This window comes from Colobus angolensis, unplaced genomic scaffold (genome assembly GCF_000951035.1).
Source record: "Colobus angolensis palliatus isolate OR3802 unplaced genomic scaffold, Cang.pa_1.0 Scaffold114, whole genome shotgun sequence".
NCBI classification, from domain to species: domain Eukaryota; kingdom Metazoa; phylum Chordata; class Mammalia; order Primates; family Cercopithecidae; genus Colobus; species Colobus angolensis.
Genome location: NW_012112475.1, coordinates 1,553,011 through 1,573,278, shown reverse-complemented (window position 1 = coordinate 1,573,278; position 20,268 = coordinate 1,553,011). Strand labels below are relative to the sequence as shown.

The 20,268-nt window shown below is 47.6% G+C and overlaps 1 protein-coding gene across 1 annotated transcript in view; it reads left to right on the top strand.

Annotated features, from left to right (window-relative positions):
- BPIFB4 (BPI fold containing family B, member 4) overlaps positions 1 to 13,012 on the top strand; it is a 31,898-nt gene extending 18,886 nt beyond the window's left edge. The window contains exons 14-18 of the mRNA XM_011959690.1: positions 1,815 to 1,882; positions 4,371 to 4,413; positions 6,204 to 6,267; positions 9,053 to 9,129; positions 12,675 to 13,012. Coding sequence (XP_011815080.1) covers positions 1,815 to 1,882; positions 4,371 to 4,413; positions 6,204 to 6,267; positions 9,053 to 9,129; positions 12,675 to 12,698 — 276 coding nt within the window. The 3' untranslated portion in view covers positions 12,699 to 13,012. The remainder of the gene's footprint in view (positions 1 to 1,814; positions 1,883 to 4,370; positions 4,414 to 6,203; positions 6,268 to 9,052; positions 9,130 to 12,674) is intronic.
- Positions 13,013 to 20,268: the final 7,256 nt, after the last annotated feature.

Sequence of the window (20,268 nt, the reverse complement as noted above, 5' to 3'; positions counted from 1 at the left end):
CCTGTAGTCCCAGCTACTCAGGAGGCTGAGGCACAAGAATCACTTGAACCCAGGAGGTGGAGGCTGCAGTGAGCTGAGATTGTGCCACTGCACTCCAGCCTGGACGACAGAGCAAGACTCCATCTCAAAAACAAAAAAAAAGTGAACCATGTTTCTCCTCTGCATTCCTTCAATTCTGAAATAAAAGCCCATCTCCTGACAATGGCCCACAAAGTCTTCATGACCATCCCCTCATCACCTCTGAGCTCCTCAGTGTTCCTCCAGCATGTCAGGCACTGTCTGACCTCAGGACTTTTGCACATGCTGTTTCCTCTGCCTGGGATGCTCTTCTCCCAGGTATCAGGTATCTGCCTGGTCACTCCCTTACTTCCTTATTTTGTTTTTTTCTCTTTGAGGTGGAGTCTCACTCTGTGGTGAGACCCTAGGCTGCAGTCTAGCTTAAGGCCTAGCACATAGTAGATGCTCAGTAAACACTGCTCAGAGGAATGTGTTAAACTGTGTTAAATGCCATTTCCCCCTCCATGGTTAACGCTTCAGGCTTCAGACTCAGACACTTGGGACTTTGGTCCCACCTGCTGTCTTTCTGCTAGTCCTTCCTACTCCCAGAGCTCGAGACCAAATGAGCCACCTCTAGTTGGGAACCAGGTGCTCCAGGCTGGAGCATGCCAAGCCACAGAGTGTGGGGGTTCTTGTCTGGGCCTTATAAGACGGGAGGTTTAAAGGGTCGATTCTAGCCCATGAGTGGGAATGACTGTCCCAATCTATCCTCCATCCATTAGCCTCTACTGTGTGGAGATTTTCCATCAGCAGCCCTGAGGTTTGTGTGAGCTGGCCCGGCACCCTGCAGTGACTCCTGCTGTCCCAGGGATGTGGCCCTGACTCCTCCCCAGCCCACAGCTCTGCTTGGTTTGGCCCCATTTCACTGCAGCCTCACGAACCCTTTTACCTCCTTGCTCTCTGGCCTCCTGTCTACCTCTCTAATGCCAACCTCTTTCCTGCCTCCGGGCCTTTGCCCATGCCTTCCCCACTGCCTGGATTACTCTCCCATCCTCTTTTCATCTGGCCAAGTCCTACATGCCCTTCAGTCCTCAGTTCAAAACACCGTTTCCCACACCAGCTTACACCCCTGCCTCATGCACCCAGAGCCCCAGTTCTTCATCAGGCCAATCATCGTGGTCTTTGTTATCTAGTAACATCACCTGAATCTGTTGGGAGCTTACTGTTTTCTCATAAAGCCAACTTTTAAATTCAATTTATTTTGGGTGGGAGACAGGGAAGGAAAAAGGGATTTTCCTAGAAAAAGGCCTCTACTTGGAGAGAGAGAGAGAGATGAGCCTGAGCCTTTTATGTCCTTTCCTGGGGGATGAGACAGTTATGATTAGCAGTGGTGATACCCAATCTTATCATCTAAAGCGAGTTTCGTAGGCTACGAGCCACTCCCCACCCACTCTGAGGCATTGCAGAGACACCTGGTAAACACCCCCTGTAAATCATGGGGATCCTGTGACATTTGCCTTACTGAGAAGTGTTCACTCAGCCCTTACTGTGACTCACTTGCAAATGATAGTTAATGTTGGCAACTTATTATTCCAAACTCCTTCCCTCCAGAGGGGGTGCAAATCCATTACATGGTGAGTGTTAGCCAGGAGTCTCACGCTTATAAAAGGAGGTCTGACCCAGGCCTCGGGGAACAACCTGCCATCATGCTCAGGATTAACGAAGCCCTAGCTAGCACAGAACACACAATGAGCCCTCCGCAAGCACTGGCCAAGACATGATGGCAGTGACGTCTTTCTCCTTTCCTTTCCCTCCAGGACACAGAACTCTTGGCCTCATTTTCCGTAGAAGGAGATAAACTCATGATTGATGCCAAGCTGGACAAGTAAGGGGCTATGCTGCCTTGGGGTCCTAGTGGTGCTGGTGCTGCTCACGGAGGAGCCACCAGGGAGCGGGTAGAGGTCTCCTGTGTGGTCATTAGGGCTGGGTAAACCCAAGGAGCTGCAAAGGTGACAATGGCTCATGCCTGCCAAGACCATTGTCACAAGCCAGGCAAGGTGGGTGAAGCCATGAACTTAGAAAGATACTACTACCAAAATCAACAATGTCAGTAATAATAATGATGCTAGGGGGTGGGCACAGTAGCTCATGCCTGTAGTCTCAGTGCTGTGGGAGGCCGAGGCTGGAGGATTGACTGAGGCCAGGAGTTTGAGACTAGACTGAGAAACACAGCAAGACAACATCTCTACAAAAATAGAAAAATTAGCTGGGCATAGATGCACATCTGTTGTCCTAGAAAAAATTTGCTGGGCATGGTATCATGTGCCTGTAATCCCAGCTACTCAGGAGGCTGAGGCAGGAGCTCAGGAGCTCGAGGTTGTGGTGAGCTATGATTGTGCCACTGCACTCCAGCCTGGGCAACAGAGCAAGACCCTGTCTCTAAGTAACAATGATGACGAGGAGGAGGAGGACGAGGAGGAGGAGGGTGCTGGTGATGAGGACGTACCAGGCTCTGCTCTATGTACTGGAAGTGTATGTATTATCTTGTTTCTCCCCTCCGATGGTCCCAGTGGAAGTCAGGGCTATTATTCTCCCTTTGTAGGGAAAAAACTAGGGCTGGACACAGTGGATTTACTGACCCAGGGCCACCCAGCAAGTACATAGAGGGGCTGCGAGCCAACCCAGTTTCGTGTGACCTGCTGCATTGGCTAGCTACCATCATGCGCTTTGGAGCCAAGCAATATGGGTTCAAATCCTGGCGTGACCACTAACGGGCTGTGTGATATTGGCCAACCAACTTCACCTGTGAGCCTCAGCTTTCTCATCTGCAAATGGGGATAATAGTCACTACCTCATAAGAGTCATAAAAGAATAGTTATTATTCATTGGATGCTTTCTGTGTGCCAGGTATTTGGCTAAGTCCTAGGTGTGTCTTCATTTAATTCTTTCTTTTTCTTTTCTTTTGAGCCAGGGGCTCACTCTGTTGCCCAGGCTAGTGAGCAGTCACAGCTCACTGCAGCCTTGACCTCCCCAGCTCAAGCGATCCTCCTACCTCAGCCTCCCAAGTAGCTGGGCTTGCAGGCATGCGCCACCACACCCCACTAATTTTTGTATTTCTAGTAGAGACAGGGTTTCACCATGTTGGCCAGCCTGGTCTTGAACTCCTGGGCTCAAGTGATCTGCCTGCCTCAGCCTTCCAAAGTTTTGGGATTACGGGCGTGAGCCACTGCACCCGGCCTTCCTTTAATTCTTGATACCAGCCTATGGAAATAAGTACTATCATTATTTCCATTTCAAGATGAAATGAGGTCATATGTAAAATTTTTAGCACGTGACTAGATCATTGTAAGCTTTTCTTTTACAACCAATATTTCTTAAGCCCGCAAATGGCAGTTACTCATGATTAAAATAGTGCACATCAGAGGCATCCAGGAGTTCCCAAGGAGGCAAGATTCAGCCTGTGGCCTGGATAAGGAGTAGGGGCCAGCTGTGCAAGAGTTGGGGATTTCCTGCAGAGACAGCAGCACAGGCAAGCTTTGCAGAGAGGAAAAGGGCACAGATACTGTGGGGTGCAGTGCCTGAGTGGGAGAGAGGGCTGGGTGACGAAGTCAGGAAGAAGAAAACATATCTAAAGTGGAGAGTCTTCTTTCCTTAGAAGGTGCCTTTATTTCCCTCCTGCTGGATACTGAGCTGATGCTTCTGAAAAGCCCCGAAAGATTTCCACCCCATGGGCAAGCCTGGTCTGGCCTCTTTCGGGTAGGACTGTCAGTTGCAGCAAGATTCAGGTGCAGCAAGACGGTGGCCCTTACAGAGCAGAGCAAGACCTCAAACCCCGGCCTCAGCCTCCCATCTCAGAACAGCACAATAGCGAGAGTGCAGGTTCAGGGTGTGAGGCCTGGGCTATCCCTCCCTGGCTCTGTGGCTGCAGTAAGCTACCCTGCAGCCTCAGGCTCCTGTTGCACTGGATGGCTGGAAGGATTACACGAGGCAGTGGCGATCACTCATGCACATATGGCAGGGCCTCTGGAGCAGCGCTTTACAGGAATACCCCCTTTAGTCCTAGCAGCCACCCACTTTGCAGATGAAGAAACTGAGGCATAGAAAGGTAAAGTACTTTGACTAAGGTCACAAAGCTAGTAGGTGGCAAAGCTATGATTTGAGCCTTCTCTGTGTGGTGCATGAAGCCCTGAGCATGGTGTCTGATGTGTAGTTAGCGCTTAGCATGTAAGAGCCAGCATTGTTCTTATTAAATCGCTGCAGATGGATAGTGATCATGAGGATAGGGGAGGGGTTCTCACAATCTGTTGCAACGCAAGCGCCTTATGATTTTCAGGCAATCCCTGCTTCTCACAGGCTGTTTTCTTCATCTACAGGACCAGCCTCAACCTCAGAACCTCAAGTGTGGGCAACTTTGATGTAAGTACCATGCTCAGGTCCCAGGGCGAGATCTTCTGGGAAGGAGCCCAGGACAGGCGTTCTGGGAATGGTGTTCCCGTGAGGCTGGTGGGGCACAGGGAGTTTGTCCATTCCAAAGGGCTCCCGTCAACACTATCAGCCCTCATTATGCAAATGGACAGATGGAGAAACTGAGGCCCACAAGGCAAGGGAGGGGTAGAGGACAGACTTGCAGCTCCTTCTACTCTGCCTCGGGTGCTGTCCCATGTTAACTGGCTGCCCCATGGGGGGCCGGTTGGCCCAAATCGCTCCACTTCAGGGTGGGGAGGCACAGAGGCAGCCTTGTCCTACAGGACCCCTTTCCTCCTGGAGTTAGGAGCCCACTGACTCCTGTGTGAGCTTGAGCGGTATCAACCCACTCTGAGCTTCCGTTTCCCCATCTACAAAATGAATAAAAGTTGAGTTCATTCCTAACCTCCCTTCTTCCCTTCTTGGCCCTGGGTTGTGGAATTCTGCTTTTCCAAGGGTCCAGGAATTGGAGAGGCTCACATTCTAGGTTGGGTCCTGTTTTATCTCTTAGTTCACTCTTGGGTGCCCCACCGCCACCTAAGGCTTCAGAAACACTCCTTCTCCCGCACTGCTCACCTCTGCTTTTTATGGACAGCTAAGCATCTGCTAGCTTTCTGGGACAAGCTTGGATGAGATTTCCACATGTGCAGAAAAAGTCAAACCCATTCATTGTGTTGCTTATTTTATAGATTTCTAACCCAAAAAGCTGCAGCCTGTGAAGCTGGTCTTGCCAGCTTCATTTTATAGGGAGAAACCGCCCAAGGCTTCCCAGCTGGTTGGGGCAGAGTTGGGACTAGAATTGAAATCTCTGGACTCCAAGCGAAGAAAGGGGCTGATGGTGTGAAATTAATGAATATGAAGCTATCGAGATGTGCCCTAGGCACTGAGTTATGCTTTTTTTCTCTTTTAATGAGGCTTTCTCATTTAATCCTTACCACGTTATTATGATTTTGGTATTATTATTACACCCATTCTTCCAAATAAGGAAGGTAAGTTCAAGTGACTTGCCCAAGGCAACAGAGCTAAGAAGCGGCACTGCTGGAAAGTGAGTCCATGCCCTCACCCTGTGCAGATTGGAACGTCCGGCATTTTACATATAGGGGCCTAAGTCTGATTTTTATAACCACCCTATGAGGCAAGGGTTGCTCACTCCCGTTTTCAGATGTGGAAACCAAGGATTAGAGAACTTAAGGGAGATAACATATGAAAAGGCTCGAGGCCAGGAGTTTTACGTGATCTACTCATCATCCTCACCGCATCCTTGCAAACTCAGCTCACTGACCCGTTTTACAGCTGAGAAAGCTGAGGGTTAGAGGGTGAAGGAGCCTGCCCAGAGGCCCATGGAGGCTGAGCTGGGATGGGAACCCGGGGTGTTGGCTCCAGGGCCATTGGGCCTTCTGTGATGCCATGATGGTACCATCGGGGCCAGGCCAGGGGAACCCTGTGCTCTGTGCCTCCCAAGGGAGGAACTAGGCCTCCCTCAATCCCTGCTTCATAGGGGCCTTGGACCAGCGCCCACGCTGGGCCTCAGTCTGCCCATCTGCACAATGTGCAAGTGGATGGGGGGCACCTTAAGGCTGCCCGTGAGAAATTCTGGGGTCCCAGGGGTTCTGACTGCCAGAACCTAGACTTTCCCAGAGCAGCTCTGTGTCTCCACCTTGAACCAGGGGAGCAGACCCAAGGGGCCCTCTGGAGCTGAGCAAAGCCCTTGCCCAGGCTTAGTCCTCCTTCTTCCTCTGCAGATTGGCCTCATGGAGGTGCTGGTGGAGAAGATTTTTGACCTGGCATTCATGCCCACAATGAACGGTGAGAGTGGGTGCCTGCACCTCTGGGAGCTTGTGGCTTGGTTACTGGGGGATACTGGTTTGTTGGGCATGCTGGATGTGCATCTATCCTACCTCAATAGTATTTCTGAGCACTTCCTTTGAAGTGTGTTGATGAAAGCCTCCAGATCCAAATGAGGCCCCCAAAGTTCCAGCATATTCCTTATTTGTGTCTTTCTTGTTTGGCTGATTGTTTTATTTTTCTGATTATCTATGAAAATTCTGATTATGTATGGACATTGTATGTGTGCAAATTTTAGAAAGTATAAAACAATTAAAAAAACTCACCTCACAGAGGCAATGAATCTCAACATCTGAGTATATTTCCTTCTAAACTCTTTTTTTCTCCATTTTTTCCCATGTGATTGAGATATTTTCTGACTCACATTAAAAACTTATTTATTTTTAATTATAAAGGAACTACAGGAATACATTCTCATTTTGAAAAGTTCCATTGCACAGATAAAGCTAAAGTTGCTCTCACCGACATCCCCAACCTCCTTCCTAGTCCAGAATCTGCCCGGCTAGGTGGCCATATCAAGTTAGGAGGTTTTCTTGCCTGACTTTATAAGCAGAGTAGACTGAGCTTGCTTTGCTCTCTGTGGTGTCTCAGGAATGTTACTGGGAAGGCTGCTTGTTGAACTATGGGGGTCTTCGGCTACTCTCATTCTGGGACTGGGAAACTGCCCAATCCCTCAGGCCACTGGGCCCCAGACTCTCTCCCACTCCTGCTTCCTGGATGAGAAGACAAGGAGGGCTGGCACGTCCCAACTGATGTCATCAGCTACACCAAAGGGGGTTCTTTTGGAGCCATCTTGATGTCAAACTAACCCTTGTTCTGGGCCCTGTGGCCAGAGGACGCTGAGTCTCACTGGTGGGGAAAGTGGTGGTTCCTCCGTGAGAGACGACGGGGTCAGGAGCTGGGCTGGGCCGACCTGGAAGGGAAGAGATGGAGCCTCTTACATGGCTTAATCACTAAGAGTAGTGTGAACTTGGGGACGAATCTTTTAATCATACTGAAATGCAATTCACCATTTTCAAAATGAGATCTTAGACTAGGTCCATAGTCCCCAAAGTGAGCTCCGTAAAGCAGTCCCACAAAATACCCTGCAAAAAGGGTTCCATGGCCGACCTAATTTGGGAAGTGCTGAAGATACTCCTGCAGGGTAAATTCACAATGTCTTTAGCTTTTTGAAAAGTCCTGCTGGAATAGGGAAGTCTATTAAATTTCACTTAATTTACTTCCCCATCCACTCTTTCCTATCCCACTTCTTTTTCTCTCTTCCTGCTCTCTTTCCAGAACAGTAATTAGCAGGTTTACTTAGGCTCTGACAATCTGAAAACAAACAGCACATCTCATGGCAGAGTCAACGGTTGGGGCTCCACGTGCACCTTTCCATTACTTCACTCGGCAAACATTTGCTGTCTCCTCTATGACCAGGCAGACCAGACAGAGAGCTGGATGATGCTGGGGACACAGTTCTTTGTTATTTTATTTATTTATTTATTTATTTTTTGAGATGGAGTCTCACTCTGTGGCCCAGGCTACAGTGCAGTGGCGTGATCTCAGCTCACTGCAATCTCTGCCTCCCAAGTTTAAGAGATTCTCCTGCCTCAGCCTCCTGAGTAGCTGGGATTACAACTGTGCACCACCACGCCCAGCTAATTTTTGTATTTTTAGTAGAGACGGATTTTTGCCATGTTGACCAGGCTGGTCTCAAACTCCTGACCTCAAATGATCCACCCACCTCAGCCTCCCAAGGGGACACAGTTCTTGCCTTCAAGGAACTCACAATGTGGTGGGAGTGACAGATACAGAAACAGAGAATTAATATCTTATGGTTTCTCTAACAGAGCAGTTCGGAATTGGGATGGGGGTGCTGCAGGAGCCTAGAGTCGTTTGGGGTCCAGAAAGCCTTGCAGAGGAGGTAACATCTGAACAGTCTCAGAGAGGGCTCAGAACTCACCACGGATGCTAGGGTGAGAGAATGTGCGCCAGGCAGGAGGAACTGCAAGGACAAAGGCCTAGAGGCATAAAAGAAATTGCCAGGCCCAGGAGCGGTACCTCACACCTGTAATCCCAAGACTTTGGGTGGCCGAAGCGGGTGGATCACAAGGTCAGGAGTTCAAGACCAGCCTGACCAATATGGTGAAACCCCATCTCTACTAAAAACACAAAAATTAGCCGGGCGTGGTGGTGCACACCTGTAGTCCCAGCTACTTGGGAGGCTGAGGTAGGAGAATCACTTGAATCGGGGAGGTGGATGTTGCAGTGAGCTGAGATCACGCCACCGCACTCCAGCCTGGGCGACAGAGCAAGACTCAGTCTCAAATAAATAAATAAAAGAAAGAAAGAAAGAATTGCCAGGCGTGGACGCCGTGGCTCATGCCTGTAATCTCAGCACTTTGGGAGGCTGAGGTGGGGGCAGATCACCTGAGGTCAGGAGGTCAAGATCAACCTGGCCTACATAGTGAAACCTTGTCCCTACTGAAAAAAAAAAAAAAAAAAAAAGCAAAAATTAGATGTGTTGGCATGTGCCTATAATCCCAGCTACTTGGGAGGCTGAGGCAGGAGAATCTCTTGAATTTGGGAGGTGGAGGTGGCAGTGAGCCAAGATTATGCCATTGCACTCCAGCCTGGGCAACAGAGCGAGACTCTGTCTCTAAAAAAGAAAAAAGAAATTGCCAATCTTCTTACAAATACTGCCAGCTTCTGGTGAGACCACCACCTCTTGGACCACTGACGATGTCTGACTTTTATTTTACAGCTGTGCTGGGTTCCGGCATCCCTCTCCCCAAAATCCTCAACATCGACTTTAGCAATGCAGACATTGATGTGTTGGAGGTAAGAGGAGATGGAGTTCCATTCTGCTTTCCCTCCCTGCCCTTTGCTCATCACCTTTGACCACTGCATTCAGGCTAAGAACTGGGAAGAGGAAAAGAAGAGGAGGGAAGTCGAGGAAACAGGGTCCTCTTCCTTCCAAGTATGGGGCTGAGGGAACAAGGAACGGAGCTGTCAAGGATCGTTAAAGACACTCTCACATTCACAGTCTCATTTAGCCCTCACCACAGGCATCATTGTTGCCGTCTTACAGATGGGAGAACTGAGGCTCACGGCAGTAAAGGGTTTGCCCAAAATTGAATGTGACATAGTTCCTTGGAGCAACTTTTATTGAGCACCTACTGTCTGCCAGGCACTGTGCAGGGGGCTGGGGATCCAGCAGTGAACAAGGACAACCCTGGCCCTTGCAAAGCCCTCTCAGTCCAGTGGGGAGATGGCCTTTGAGTAATATTCCTGAAGTAATTGGCTAATTATAATCACGGCAGGTGCTTTGAAGTTCACATGCAGGGGCTCTTGTTTCCACAATAAAAACCACCTGTGGTCAATATCTAAAATTTGGAAAATACGGAAAAGATTAAACAAACATGTATGCATCTATATATATATATATATATTCCAGCAATTACTCTTGAGAACATTTTGCTGCTTTTCATTCCAGTCTTTCTGAAGTTTTATTTTTAAACATGGCTTTGCTCAGGGAATCAGTAGCATTGGGGTTAAAGAACGAGGGCTTGGAGCCCAGTGACCTGGGTTCAAATCCTAACTCTGCCAGTTTCCAGCTGGGTAACCTCTCCAAGCCCCCATTTATTTCCTCTATAAAAAGGGGCTAATCCTAGTACCTACCCATAGGGTAGGAGAAAATGGGATTCTGTGTGTAACGTGCCTTGCACAGGCCTGGCACATAATAAGCATTTCTGGAAGTGTCCACCATTATAAATACCATCACTATGATAAAGGATGCTGCAGTGAACATCTCAATGCACAAACTGTTTCTTGATTCTAGATTCAGTTCCTTGGAACAAACTCCCAGAAATGGAATAAATGGGGCCTTTGCACAAAATTGACAATTTCCTTGCCAAAGGAAATTGCCCCTCACATTTGTCCCTCACATTCGCGACAGGCTCAGACTCAGGGAATAGCCCCCTTCCCATATTGCGGGGGCAGTCAAGGGAGGTGGACAATGACCTTTGATGGGCAGTGTGGGCAGGGGTCAGATGCTGGCTCTGGGACAGTCCCCTGCCCTGACCCCGTCTCTTGAGATCCTACAGGACCTCAGCATTGCTTTGAGTCTCAGTTTTCTCATCCGAAAATGGGGAACAATAATGGCCACCTCATACAGTTGGTGGTGATAAATTAAACGAGATACAGCATTTTATTATAAAATGTTATTATTCACTTCAACAAAGGGGTTAGGAAACACGAACAGGATTGGCACAAGTTTACCTTCATCATCATCATCATCATCTCTACTATTTACTGAGATATTCAGTGTCCCATGCATAGTTTTTCATGGATTTGGCCTTATCACAGCCTGGTTGATGTTTGCCCTCACTTAATAGATGAATGACTTGAGTATCAGAGAGGGTAGGCCACTTGCTCAAGGTCACCCAGCTGGTGAGAATTAGAGTTTCCACGGAAAAAATGTGAAGCAGCTCAAACCAATGGCTCTCAGTGGGGCTGTACTGCACCCTCCCTGGCCCCCAGGGCCTTTTTGAAATTGATGGGGATGAATTTTTCTTTCCTGAATGCGTGCATATTTTCATATCAAAATACATATTATTTTATTATAAATGACTTACCTTTTTTATCCTTTATATTATGGTAAAGGAATTATACTGGTTTTTGAAATACATGTATACACAGGTTATAGAATCTGTGAATCTTATTCCAGAATAGTAAGATAGCACAAATGCCTGTAATAAATGCGTGATGGGTATTGGATTTGAAAGGTTTAAAGAAAACCTCAGTCCCAAGCTTGGCCCTGTAGGCTCCCCTGTAAGTGGCAGCTGCTATTATTATTATTATTATTATTATTATATAGGTCTTAGCCATTTATTTTGACTTTTTATTTTGAAATAATTTTAGGCACACAGAAAAGTTGTAAACATAGTACAGAGAGTTCCAGAATACCCTTCTCCCAGCTTCCCCTAATGTTAACGTCTTACATAACCAGAATACCATGATCAAAACCCAGAAATTAACATTGGTACAAAATTGTGAAGAATCTGCAGATGTATTCGCCAGTTTCCTTTCTATTGCCTTTGGTCTGGTTCAGGGTCTAGCCGAGGACCCCCTCTTACATTCAGTTGTCACATCTCTTTAGAGTCCTCCAAGGCGGGACAGTTCCTCACCTTTTTCTTGTGTTTCATGACCTTGACATTTATGATGAATCTGGCCTGTTTTGTGCAATGTGCCCTGGAATTGATGGACACTTTTTTCACGATTGGATTGAAGTTTTGTATTTTTTGGCAAGGACACCACAGAAGTGATGCAGTCCCCAATGCATCCTTTCAGCGGGTACCGATGTCCATGTGACTTATTCCTGGAGGTGTTCACTGTGGGTGCTTGCTTAAGGTGTTTCTTCACTGTAAAATTATTATTTTTTCCCTTCGTAACTAATCAATCTCTTGTGAGGAGGTACCTGGAGACCATGCGAATATCCTATTTCTCGTTAGACTTTCTCCCACTAATTTTTGCCATTCAATGTTCATGGTTTTGCCTGCAACTGTCATGACTGTGGTGTGTGCCTAATGGTGATATTCTGCTTCTCTAGTTCCTTTGACATGTGTCAGTTGGAATTCTACCAAGGAAGAGCTGTCCCTTCTCCTCCATGTATTTATGTATTCGTTTAATTATTTATTTCTGTCGCTAGAGACTCATGAATAGTTCTTTTGGTCTATGGGTTATCATCTCTTACTTTTATTACCTATATTATTGAAGTTTTTTTTTTTTTTTTTTTTTTTTGAGATGGAGTTTTGCTCTTGTTGCCCAGGCTAAAGTGCAGTGGCGCGATCTCGGCTTGCTATAACCTCCACCTCCTGGGTTCAGGTGATTCTCGTGTCTCAGCCTCCCAAGTAGCTGGGATTACAGGTGTGCACCACCACGCCAGGCTAATTTTTGTATTTTTAGTAGAGATGGGGTTTCACCACATTGGCTGGGCTGGTCTCGAACTCCTGATCTCAGGTGATCTGCCCACCTCAGTCTCCCAAAGTGTTGGGATTACAGGCCTGAGTCACCACACCTGGCCAAAGAATTTTTTTTTTTTTGATTATGAAAACTGGATCTTGGAAGACTGTGAAGAGGAACTCAGGCCTACTTCTCTTATTTTGGGGAATAAGGGAATGGGAAGTGTCTTTCCCAAGGTCCTCTGTACAGGGCCGGATAATGACACAGCCGGGTGCTCCTCGGGCCTGCATGACCCCTTTATCTCCGCTGTTCAGTTACTGCTTCCTGGAAACATGGCCGGCCAGATCTGTAGGCAGGTGCATAGCGAGGCTCTAGCCAGAGCCTCCCCACCCATCACCAGCTACTCTGTTCTGCCATCCAAGGACCTTCTGGTGCTGAGCGCGTGAGTGACAGAGGCAGAGATGCTGCTGCAGCTGGAAGAAGCCGGAACCAGTCCCAGAGAGGCTCGGCCTGGAAACAGACCCCTGCCCAGAGTCCCCTCAGCCTCCATGACAGGTCCCTCCCTGGCCCCCCAACCTTCTTCCTCCCTTGCCCCAACCCTGAGAAATCGTCCAGCAACTACCCTGTTGGCAAACATTCCCTTTCATGGTCAGCCTGCCAGGAGGAGGAGAGTCACCTTAGGGCTGGAGGCCTCTCAGACCCCATCCCGACAGCAGGTTGAATATTCCCACTTTCAATAAAAGACTCCACTTTCCCTGCACTTGTGACGAGTTTCCATGAAGGACCCTCCCTCGGGGTCTGGGTGGTTTGGGGATTTTTCCCTCTTTGGCTGCACCTGGGCACTTGGCAGTTGTAGCTACAGCTGGGGGGAGGATGGTCCCTCTGGGGACAGCAGGGGAACCAGCCTGTCTCTTCACATTAAAACAACCACACAGCATTCTACAGAGAGGGTCCCCTGAAGGATAGCTTCATACCTCACTACTCTCAACTCTGGCATCAGGAGGTCATTAAAGTGCAGGAATTTTGGAGTAGGGAGGATGAGGTTCAAATCCCAACTCTGTCACTTGGTTGTGTGACTTGATGAGGTCCTTAGCCTTCCTGAACCTCAATTTTCCCATCTGTAAAATGGATAATAGTGATAATTATTATGCTCCAAAATGAGTGTGAGGATATTAAATAAGGTCAGGTATTTCTGAGGTGCTTAACACTGAGGCTGACATGCAGTAGGTTCTCAATATAATAAAGTGTGAACATGTGGAACCCCTTGCTCTAGTCAGAGGTAAACTGAGGACAAGGAGAAGTCCTTGGCATGTCTCTTGATGAAGACAGTGCCCAGGGGACCCCTCCTAGGGACAGTGCCACGTCTCCCTGTAGAGCCATAGGGCACATTCAGGGCAGTTTAGGAGAGTTGTTTGATCCCAGCCTTGAGGGTGTGCAGAAATACTGAAGTCCCTTTTACATAATTAAGGATTTTTTTTTCCTCCTAGTGATTTTTAAAAAGACTCTTTTTTCATATCTCATTTGTTTTCTTTTACTTAAATATCAGGAATCTAAGCTACTGGGCTGTAGGGTTCAATATTAGATTTCTGGCTTCATCATCCATCTGTTCTTGAATTCACTGACTGTCTAGCAATTGTTTAGGGACTGGGATTTCTACACTTGACAAGGGACACAGGGCTTCTGTCCTCATGAAGGTTAGGTTCTAATCCATGAGACAGACATTAAGTAATTACAGCCTAAGTAAACAATAATAAGTAAATCAATAAACAGAGGCCATTTGAGATTGTCATAAGAGCTGTAAAGGGAATAAACAGGGACTCATATCGGGGAGGGAAGGGGATGGGAGGTGGCACCACTGGGTGGTCAGGGAAGGCATCTCTGAGGAGGAAACACATCATGAGAGACCCCTCTGAGGGCTTTCACAGCCCACCACCCTTCCCTCCGCAGCTTCCTGGGTCTAGGTCCCTCCTGGTCTCCTTGGTAATGCCCAAACCCTAACTAACCCCTTGGAGGAGGAAGGGGCTCAGAGAGAAGTAAGGTGGGACTTCCTGTCCAGCCTGCCCAGGGAAGTGCTAAAGGGGAGGAAGTCCTGGCTTAGAGGATGGTGCTTGGGAAGGAGGCTGCTCCATTCCTGTCATGGCTGACCTCTCTCTCCTTCCACTGTGTTAGAACCACCTGCTATAAATCCTCATGAATTCATCCATTTGTTTCCATCTCTGCACCACCCTGGTTTCACTCCCATCATCTCTCCCCTGGGCCGCTGCTCCAGCCTCCCCACTGCTCCCCTACCTTCCACTTCTGCCCTGACTGATACAGGGCAGGTGAGCCCCAGAATTGGGGCTTATCCCAGGAGGGTTCTTGGCTTCTCCCAGGAAAGAATTCAAGGGCAAGCTGGTGGTGTTAGACAGCAGCTTTTATTGAAGCAGCAGTGCACAGCAGCAGCAGAGGTACTGCTCCTTGAAGAGCAGGGCTTCCCCACAGGCATTGTGCCCAGAGGAGCAGCAGTTGGGCTGTTGGCAGCTGTATATCTACCCACTTTTAATTATATGCTAGTTAAGAGGTGGGTTATTTGGAACTTTCTGGAAAAAGAGCTGGAAGTTTCTGGAACCATTTAAGGTAACTTCTGAGTTGGTGCCATGGCCCATTGCCATGACATTTGTAAACTGTCATGGCCTTGTGGGAGTGTCCTTATGCTAATGAGCAGTAAGGGCAACTACAGTCGCTTTCGTGGCCATCTGCTGGTTTTCCTTGGCTTCCCCACTGCACCCTGTTTTGACCAAATCCTGCTCTGATTAGCAGGGTCGTGACCAAGGTTATGACCAGTGCTTGGAAAACAAGTTCTGGTGATCTCCTACCTCTCTACCATCCATTTGCCACTCAGTTGTAACAGGGCTGGATTTTTAAAACTGCAGATGCAATCACCTTCCTCCCCAGGTTTTCCTTCCATGAGCTTTTCATGGGCCCAGAGCAAAATCCAGACCCTCACCACTGCCCACAAGGTCCTGCAGGGTCTTCCCCCATCCCCATTCCCCAGCCCACCTCTCTCTAGTCCTCTGCTGAGGAAGGGAAAGTGAAGCCCTCCACGGGGCCCTCCTACCCTAAAAAAAAGGTTTGGCGTTATAAATAACTCATTTCAGCCAGGCACGGTGGCTCGTGCCTGTAATCCCAGCACTTTGGGAGACCAAGCTGGGTGATCGCCTGAGGTCAGTTCAAGACCAGCCTGCCCAACATGGCGAAACCCCGTCTCTACTAAAAATACAAAAATTAGCCAGGTGTGGTGGCATGCCCCTGTGATCCCAGCTACTTGAGAGGCTGAGGCAGGAGAATTGCTTGAACCCGGGAGGCAGAGGTTGCAGTGAGTCAAGATCGTGCCACTGCACTCTAGACTGGAGGAGAGTGTGACACCATCTCAAGATAGATAGATAGATAGATAGATAGATAGATAGATAGATAGATAGATAGATAGATAGATAGATAAAATAATCCATTTCATTTTCCATTGGGTCTGATTTCTCAAAAGTCAAATGACATGCTCATGTGTTCTTGTAACGTGAAAAAATGGAAGGATTTGGGAGACTAGGGAAGGAAGAAGAGACTGGATTGAGCCAGATGAGAATTTGGGCAGAGCAGCATGGGGCTGAGTGCCCAGATGATGGTGGATGGTCAGGAAGGCTTGGAATTCTGGGGAAGAGGGGTGAAGCAGGATGTGATTAGTGCTGCTGACTCAGGAGAGGGGCCTTAACACCCAGCCTGATGGCCCAGGGCTCAGACCACACTGCTCCATTCTACTGCTCATGACAGTGGATCAAATCATCACTGCACCCTGCGTTGACCATGACAAAATCAAGTGAATGGTTGTTTTAAATTTAAACACAAGAAAAGCCTCACTGAGCGTCTCCACCAGTTTGGGATGATACTGGGGTTTCACTGATGACCAGAGATGCTCCTTAAAATGTCAGGATTCCAGCTGTTTGCCTGCGAGTGCTCTGGGCTCCTGGAAGCCTTGTGCGGCAGCAGATTTCATGCCAGAATATGCCATATATCTCCGCTAATGTCTTCATTCAGTTGTAGATGACATAACAAACTTGAACAGCCTCCTAAAGACTTCACTTAGCAGATGTTTCTGCTATTAATCCTGAGTAACAAACCATCTCAAAACTTAATAACACAAAACACATTTTTAGCTTCCTCACAGCTTCTGTGGGTCAGAACAGCTTACCTCTGCTCCAAGATGTCTGAGGGCCTCAGCTGGGAAGACTCAGACATCTGGGGGTGATTTGACAGCTGGGGGCTGGAATCATTTCGAGGTTTCTTCACTCACCTGCCTGCTGGTTCCTGGTTGATGTTGGCTGTCAGCCGGGACACCTGCACATGGCCCCTCTGTGTAATGGGTTCCAAGAGCAAGTATCCAAGGGAGCAAAATGAAAGCTGCATGGTACTTTTGTGATCCGCTTTTGGAAGTCACGTGTCATTTCTGCTTATACACAGTTAGTCGAGGTGGTCACAAGAGCCCTTCCAGGTTCATCAAAGTGGCCACTTCATCAGTCTTATCACAATGGCATAGAACCCTGATGATACCGGTGGGCTGGGGAAGGTCCCCAAATGCCAGTGGGACCTTGACTCCAGCCAGCATCCAGGCTCTTGACACCATTGCAAGAAGGAATTCAAAGATGAGTCAGAAAATAGTGGAAGTATGGAGATTCATTGCAAAGTGAAAAGTACGCACTCGAAAAAAAGGGAGTGTGGGTGCCCTTAAGAGAGTCATGTGAGGAGGTTTGAGGCTGCTACCTGTGTGGGTTTCTTTAATCAAGGGGTGGAATATTCATAAAGATTCCTGAAAAAAGGTGGACGTTTCTTGGAACTGTGGTGCCATTCATTTTTACACCAAATATGGGTGTTCCTGGAACTGTCATCGTGCTGAAGGGTGTGTAATTTGGTATGTTAATGAGCATATAATGAGGGCCTAGGTGAAACCTAGGTCAAATCCAGCGCCATGTTTGGTCCAGTTGGTCTTAGCCAGCTTGGTGCACACCATTTTTCACCATCTTATCAGCCCATACCCTCCGCAGCTATTTCAACAGTTTGATTTCACCAGTCGTGTGAAATTGCTGCCTGGAATTTTCCATTCTCTTGCAACCACCCAGTATTATTCATATCTCATTTTCAGTGACCCTAGCATCTCTGAAGCGGTTCACTTTGTTTCTTCTTAGCTTCACCACCCTGACCTTCAATCCCACACCAGTAGTCTTAGTTGTACGCTGACTACTAGAAAGAGTACTATGCTACTCCTGTCCTCCTATTTCTGAGATGAGGCAAGTGAGGTTCAGAAGACGAAGAGCATCCCCCAGAAGCAGCAGGCTGGTGATTCCCAGAAAATACTTGGTTTCTTATGTACTACTGCATCACAAGCCACCTCAATATTCAGTAGCTTAACAAACCTAACTCTTTATTATTTTTCATGCTTCTGTGGTTTAACCAAGCAGTTCTAAGTGTGGCGTTGGCTGGGGCACTGGGATAGCTGAACAGTCCAAATGACCTCACTCACACAGCTGGTAGTTTTGTCAGCCACTGGTTAGGAGCTCAGCTGGGACTCTTGGCTAGGGAGCCTCTGTTCTCCTCCATATAACTGCTTAAGTTTCCTCTTAGTATGGTGGCTGGGTTCAAAACAAAGACATTCCAGAATGGCGAAGGTGAAAGCTACAGATTTCTTAAGGCCTAGGCTTGGAAATTATGCAGTGTCGCTTCTACTATTATTTTTGTCAAAACAGCCCATGAGTCAGCCCAGATTCAAGGAGACAGGAAGTGGACTCCACCCAGCAATGGAATGGGTGGCAAAGAATATGTGATCATCTTTAATTCACCACAGGCTCTCCAGTTGGTAGTGAAGCAGGTGAACAAATTTGAAAGCCCAGGGTGTCAATCCCAGAGTGGTTCGTAAACATGAAGAACAACTAATGCACAACAGGAGGAGGATAGTTAGGATAATTATGTTCAATATATGCGGTGGAGTACTCTATCACTGTTAACAAAAGACACAGAAACGTATTTGTAATACATTGGCACATGAAAAAAGAGTTTATAAAAACACTGTGCAGGGCATAATCCCGTTTTTATTTAGGGGAAATTTTACCCAAGTTTACCTGTATGTGCACAGAAAAGCTTCTGGAAGAACATACACCATCATTCTTGTGATGGTTATCTCAGAGGGTGAGTTGATTTCTTTTTTTCTTTTAGCAAATTTGTATTTTCTTTAAAAAATTACCACAGAAATTGATTTTTTTGTAATAAAAAATAAATTCCCAAAGGGCACCAAAACAACCCAGTTATTCCCTCTGGGGATTGCAGCCAGCCACTGCGCTGAGGCCTTCCCTTCAGTGTAGCCCTCACTAGTGTCAGTGCGGCCCCAGCTCAAGAGAGCCTCTCTGAGTAAAGACTTCCCAAGACCTCTTCTGCCCTGTGCTCCCAGCCAGGATCCTCTCCCAGTGACTTGGGAATCCTGGATAAGGCGGCACCCACAGCTCCACCTAGGGGCTGCTCGGGTAAGAAAATCCTTGTGCCTTCTGGTGTTAGTCTTTGGATTAGGTGAAGTGACCTCTTGAGTGTAAATTCACAGACACAGGTCAGGTGTGACAGAGAGGACAAATGGGAAGGAGCTAGTGTTTATTAATTGCCTGGCAAGTGCAACAGCAGTGCCAGGCATTGCCCATTTATATGGTTTGGCTGTGTCGCCCCCACAATTTCAACTTGAATTGCATCTCCCAGAATTCCCACATGTTGTGCAAGGGACCCAAAGGGAGGTAATTGAATCATGGGGGCCGGTCTTTCCTGTGCTATTCTCATAATAGTGAATAAGTCTAACGAGATTTCATGGGTTTTTCAGGGGTTTCCGCTTTTGCTTTTTCCTCATTCTCTCTTGCCACTGCCATGTAAGCAGTGCCTTTCACCTTCCACCATGATTCTGAGGTCTCCCCAGCCCCAGCCATGTGGAACTGTAAGTTCAATTAAACCTCTTTTTCTTTCCAGTCTCAAGTATGTCTTTATCAGCAGTGTGAAAACAGACTAATACAGTAAATTGGTACCTATAGAGTGGTGTGTTGCTGAAAAGGTATCCGAAAATGTGGAAGCAACTTTGCAACTGGGTAATAGGCAGAGGTTGCAATAGTTTGGAGGGCTCAGAGGAAGACAGGAAAATGTGGGAAAGTCTGGAACTTTCTAGAGACTTGTTGAATGACTTTGCCCAAAATGCTGGTAGCAATGTGGACAATAAGGTCCAGGCTGAGGTGGTTTCAGGTGGAGCTAAGGAACTTGTTGAGAATTGAAGTAAAGGTAACTTTTGTTATGTTTTAGCAAAGAGACTGGCAGTATTTTGCCCCTGCCCCCAGACATTTGTGGCACTTTGAACTTGAGAAAGATGATTTAGGGTATCTGGAGGAAGAAATTTCTAAGAAGCAAAGACGAGAGGTGACTTGTGTACTGCTAAAGGCATTCAGATTTATAAGGGAAGCAGAGCATAAAAGTTTGGAAAATTTGCAGCTTGATTATGTGATAGAAAAGAAAAACCCATTTTCTGGGGAGAAATTCAAGCTGATTGCAGAAATTTGTATAAGTAGCAAGGAGCCTAATGTTAATCCCAAGACCATGGGGAAAATGTCTCTAGGTCATGTCAGAGAACTTCATGGCAGCCCCTTCCATCACAGGCCCAGAGTCTCAGGAGGAAAAAATGGTTTCGTGGGCTGGGCCCAGGGTCCCCGTGCTATGCGCAGCCTGGGGACTTGGTGTCTTACGCCCCAGCCACTCCAGCTGTGGCTGAAAGGGGCCAATATCCAGCTTGGCCTGTGGCTTCAGAGGGTGGAAACCCAAGCCTTGGCAGCTTCCACATGGTGTTGAGCCTGCACAGAAGTCAAGAATTGAGGTTTCAGAACCTCCGCCTAGATTTCAGATGTATGGAAATGCCTGGATGCTCAGGCAAAAGTTTGCTGTAGGGGCAGTGCCCTCATGGAGAACCTCTGCTAGGGC